This window comes from Gracilinanus agilis, unplaced genomic scaffold (assembly GCF_016433145.1).
Source record: "Gracilinanus agilis isolate LMUSP501 unplaced genomic scaffold, AgileGrace unplaced_scaffold46366, whole genome shotgun sequence".
Classification (NCBI taxonomy): Eukaryota; Metazoa; Chordata; class Mammalia; order Didelphimorphia; family Didelphidae; genus Gracilinanus; species Gracilinanus agilis.
In genome coordinates this window covers 1-4,973 of record NW_025380651.1, presented here as the reverse complement: position 1 = coordinate 4,973, position 4,973 = coordinate 1, and the positions used below count along the sequence as shown (strand labels likewise).

Sequence of the window (4,973 nt, the reverse complement as noted above, 5' to 3'; positions counted from 1 at the left end):
TGCTCCTTACTCTGCCGCCATCTTAACCGAAAGTATCCTTTTTTTTTTCCCTTACCACTCTTCTGCCTTGGAACAATACTAAGTTATTGAATCTAAAACAGAAGATAAGGGTTTTATTAAAAAGAGAGAGCAGTAGAGAGGGGAGGAAAGAAAGGAAAAGTTACTTGGAAATGGAGGTAATATAAAAAACAAAATTACCATGAGTACTCTTCCTACGGGAGTTGGGACTGTTCAGCCAACCAAGGACTGGGGCTGTCAGAGCCAGACTGGGATGTGACTCGCTCCCTCCTTGATGGCGATCACCATTGTGTCTTCTTAGAAAAACTAAGCAGCGAGCACACGACCAACATGGATGATGTTAAGTCTGTGGTTCAGAGACTCTTCACTGCCTTGTACTTGGAGGAACATCAGGTCAAGAAAGAACGAAGTTTACTAGAGAAAATTGAGGAATTGAAGGAGCGGCTACAGCCCATGGAGCAGGTTGGTGATGGGTTGGTCATCCTGTAGGTAGCCCCGGGCAGCCCATGACTGTGTTCTCCGGATCATAGAAAGGGAGCATTCCAGGTGAACTTCAGAATTAAGCAGCTGTGGGGCTCCATGGAGAGAGTGGTGACCCAGAGTCAGCTTCAGAAACTGGCTATTTGTGTGACTCTGGGCAAGACACTCGATCTTTGCCTGCCTCAGTTTCCTCCAGTGTAAAATAGAGATAATAAAACCATATCTCCCTAAGTGGCAGTGAGGATCAGATGATTTGTAAAATGTAGAATTTGTAAAATTCTTAGCATAGTAAATTCCCTGGCACATAACAAGCTCTATATAAATGCTAGCCATGAGAATAACTGTTATTATTATTATTTTTGTTGTTGTTCATATTAAATGGTTTTTTATTAAAAACTGGTTGAAGCAAATTTTATTATCTAAACTATTATGTTTTGTCATAATTCTCTTACACTTAAGGGGTCATCTTGGGGTTAACTCCTTGGGCCACTAAACAAATAAGTGGGAACCATTCTTCTAACACCAGTGAAATCGTGGAACTGGGCCCCCAAAAAGAGCAGGTGTTGAAATTGAAAGTGGATTAATCTGGTGGTTTATGGGGTTTTTTTCCCCTCAGCTGAAAGCCAAGATCGAAGCTCGCTCAGAGGTCAAAACCAATAGACTCTTGTGGACTGGGTTGGCCTTGATGTCCATTCAGGGTGGAATCTTGGCGTGGTTCACGTGGTGGGTGTACTCCTGGGACATCATGGAACCTGTGACCTACTTCATCACCTTTGGTAGCTCCATGACCTTCTTTGCTTATTTTCTCCTCACTCGACAGGTGAGTCTCTGTGTAAGAAAATTCATTTATGGCAGCTTTTTCTAATTGCCCAACAAAGACTATTTGTGGAAATTACCCGAATCAGTGACTACTTGATTCAGTATTTGATAGGCTTGTGAATTTTTTTCTCTTCATATTTTAAGAGGCATTCAGGTGGCAAAGTGGGTAAGAGCAGGACTAGAGTTAGGAAGACCTGAGTTTAAATCTGGCCTTTGACATTTACTAGCTGTGTGATCTTGGGCAAATCACTTAATCTCTGCCTGCCTCAGTTTCCTCCAGTATAAAATACAGATAATAAAACCATATGCCTCAGTTTCCTCGGGATAAGAATAGTATTTTTTTTTTTACTTTGCCCAAGATTATTGCAAGGATCAAATAGGATATTCAAAAAGCCCTTTGTAAAACTTAAAGTATGATTAAAATCATAACTAGTAGTAATAGTAGTAGTAGTAGTAGTAGTAAATATATTAATAATGATGGTTGTAGTAGTAGTAGAAGTCATCATTTAATAAATAGTAACAATAATACAAAATTTAATATAAAAACAACTATAAATATTCCATTAGCTAAGGAACTATGGCCATGTGGGATGAGAGTTCCCATCACTGTCATGGAGGTTGGGTTTAATTCCAATTCTTTTCTCTATCCCTCCATTTGACAGTAAAATTTAATAGGGGTAATTGAGTAAGGTCAAGAGTACAAGATCTAGTGTCTCATGACCTGGATTGAAATCCCAGTTCTATGAGTGATCTTAGAGAATTCAATTAATCCCTTTGGACCTAGTCTCCTCTTTTGTAGAAAGAGGGACTTAGACTAGATGACCTCTAAGGTTTCTTCTAGTTCAAAATACCACAGTAAGAGGGATAGCAAGGTAGCTCAGTGGATAGCTAGAGCATCAGCCATGGCATTGAGAAGACCTGGGTTCAAATCTGACCTCAGATACTTATTAGCTGTGTGATCCTGGGCAAGTCACTTAGCCCCAAATGTCAAACCCTTGCCACTCTTCTGGCTTAGAACCGAAATACAGCATTGGTTCTAAGGTAAGGGTTAAACAAACAAAAAAGATTAAGCTGATTGACCTGAATCTTTTCCCAAAATACTGCCAGTTTCTTTTCCCATGTATGTTTTGGAAAACAGCATACAAAGCAGTAGCAGATCTTAAATGATGCCAAATGTTATATCCTCATATTATCTAAGAGATCTCTGTGATTTCACCCACGGAGTCAACTTCTGCCTCTCTGATTTAGTTGCCCCAGGCATGGAAAGGTTAAATGACTTGCCCCTGGACATATGCTTAATAAAATTCAGCAGAATTTTAACCCAGGCCTTCCCAACTCACAATCTCTGCATTCTATCTAGTAATCCATGCTGCTTCATGTTGATTTAAAAAGGCCATGTCCAACACAAATCATTGCTTGTTCTTTTTACCTTGGTTGTCATATTTGTTAAGCCAAATACTGGAGTCAGAAATACATTAAAATATTGGGGGGGGGGGTTTTCTTTATTAGGATTATTCTTACTCACTCATTAAGGACAGACAATTCCTCCACTTCTTCCACAAGAGACTGAAGAAGAAGCATTTTGATGTGGAGCAGTATAACAAATTAAAAGAGGATCTGGAAGAGGTATCTCAAAAGCTACAACTCTTATGGGGAAAACCAGGGGAGTTAACTTAAATATTAAATGTGGGTCCAGAAGGGTGTGTAGGAGACAGGAATGACTAAGATGGGGTCTTAACAAGTTAGGGAGACTGGGTTTAACTGCTAAGGAGAATATCTGTTAACAGAAGTGGCAGCTAGGCCTAACTGCCACCCTGCACCATCTAGACAAGGGGCCTGTGGAAACTAGCAAGCAAATGACAAGAGTTTGTAACAAATTTAATTAAGGAACTATGGTAAAGGATGGGAATAGGGGTTTCTACACTTCCAGACTAAGGGGAAACCACAGGGTCAGGGGAGGGACTTATCTACACTGAACTGAGACCTAAACAAGACAGGGCCCAGAAAATAGCAGGACTGAAGCGGGTATCCTCACAGCAGAGTCCTGACACACTCCAGCGATGTTGCAGCTCCTCCAGGACCACTATTTGTACTCTTTCAGGTGGGTAGATCTGGGAGCTAACCCAGCCCAAGTTAACCAGCAACTCAGGTTGGGTTTAATAGTCTCTACCAAAAAATCTCCCACAAGCAGATGACAGTCTTCCTTCTGGATATCAGGAAATCTGGGTGCAAACTCCACTTCCTTTGAGGTCTCCCAGGGTCAGTTACAACTTGTCCCAACCACCATGGAGTCTGTCCCAGAGAGAGAGGCCACACTTCCTGCTTCCCCATTCCATTTGGAATTCTCAAGCCCTTCCTGCTAGGCCTAATAATAACCAAGTAATCTTCCTCACAACACATCTCTATGCCCAGTTGTATTTATGATGGCTTGGTTCAGGGTTGTCCAGTCATTGGCTTTCTAGTTGCAAAATTCTTCTTGGATAAAGTCTTTTTTTTTTTAATTATTTTATAAAAATCCTTACTTTCCATCTTAGAATCAATACTGTGTATTGGTTTCAAGGCAATAAACACTAGACAATTGAGGTTAAGTGACTTACCCAAGATCAAACAACTAGGAAGTGTCTGAAGCCAGATTTGAACCCAGGCCTGGGTCTCAATCCACTGAGCTACCTAGCTGCCCCCTTCCTTTCCATTTTTAAAAGAAAAATGTTGAAATATGAAATGGACTCCAAAACAATTCATCTTCCTTCCAGGTTTTTGCCTTATAATTTAGTTTCTTGTGTTTTATAGTCTTCTTAGAGAAAGGAGTAGCACACATTTATATAATGCTTTATGCTTTACAGTGTTTCCTTATGTAATGTGTGCATTAAGGTTCTGTTGGTGTGAACCCCCTACACTGTAACCCCTTCACAAGGGTTGCTAGCTGCCCATTACTCTCTGGGCTGGCTTGCTCATCCCATTCTGCCCTTGTTCTGATGGGACTGAGCTTCCGGAAGGACTATCACCATGTGGCTTTAGTCACCCTTTCTCAGGGTCCTAGAGGTAATTGTGCAAGAATCTGGTCCCCCTACTCACTGCCAAAGCTATGGAGTGCTTTCTGGTGTGCTCCATTCACACGAAACCAGCCACTCACAAGGATCATACCACTAGATCTTAAACATAACCATCTACTCTGCAATAAAGTAAAAGCAATACTGCTATCCCAGATACTCACTCTAAGCAAATTCAGCAGTATTGATAACCCACACGCTTCACAGTGCATGCAGCAGCTGAGGGAAGAATGGGAAAACCCATATGCTCAGGGTAACTCACATCTCTGGACTTTTCAGGCAATATATGAAGTCTCTTCTCTGCTAACTCTTCTCACACCGCTCCTACCTATCTTCTGCTGGGCACATCCTCTTATCTCAGAATCACGAAGCTCTTTTAACTCACAGTCACCCTTTAAAGGGTGTTGGGGAAGTGTTACGCTATCATGTTGGCTAGCAAAGCTCATCAAGCTTCTCTCTAAGATTAAGAGTTGAAATAAAAAGTTAAGGCAGAGCTCTTCTGTCTTAGAACTGATAGTATCCCTGATTATAGATAACCATAGATTATAGATTGGTTCTAGGACAGAAGGTAAAGGTAATATATATATATATTTTTTAAGAAATATA

The 4,973-nt window shown here is 40.8% G+C and overlaps 1 protein-coding gene across 1 annotated transcript; it reads left to right on the top strand.

The window, feature by feature from the left end:
- Positions 1–304: 304 nt before the first annotated feature.
- Positions 305–3,361, top strand: LOC123255432 (calcium uniporter regulatory subunit MCUb, mitochondrial-like; the record flags this gene model as incomplete). The annotated part of the gene is made up of 4 exons (XM_044684225.1): positions 305–480; positions 1,115–1,318; positions 2,827–2,943; positions 3,355–3,361. Coding segments are annotated over exons 1-4 (460 nt in total), but the record flags the coding sequence as incomplete, so codon positions are not given.
- Positions 3,362–4,973: the final 1,612 nt, after the last annotated feature.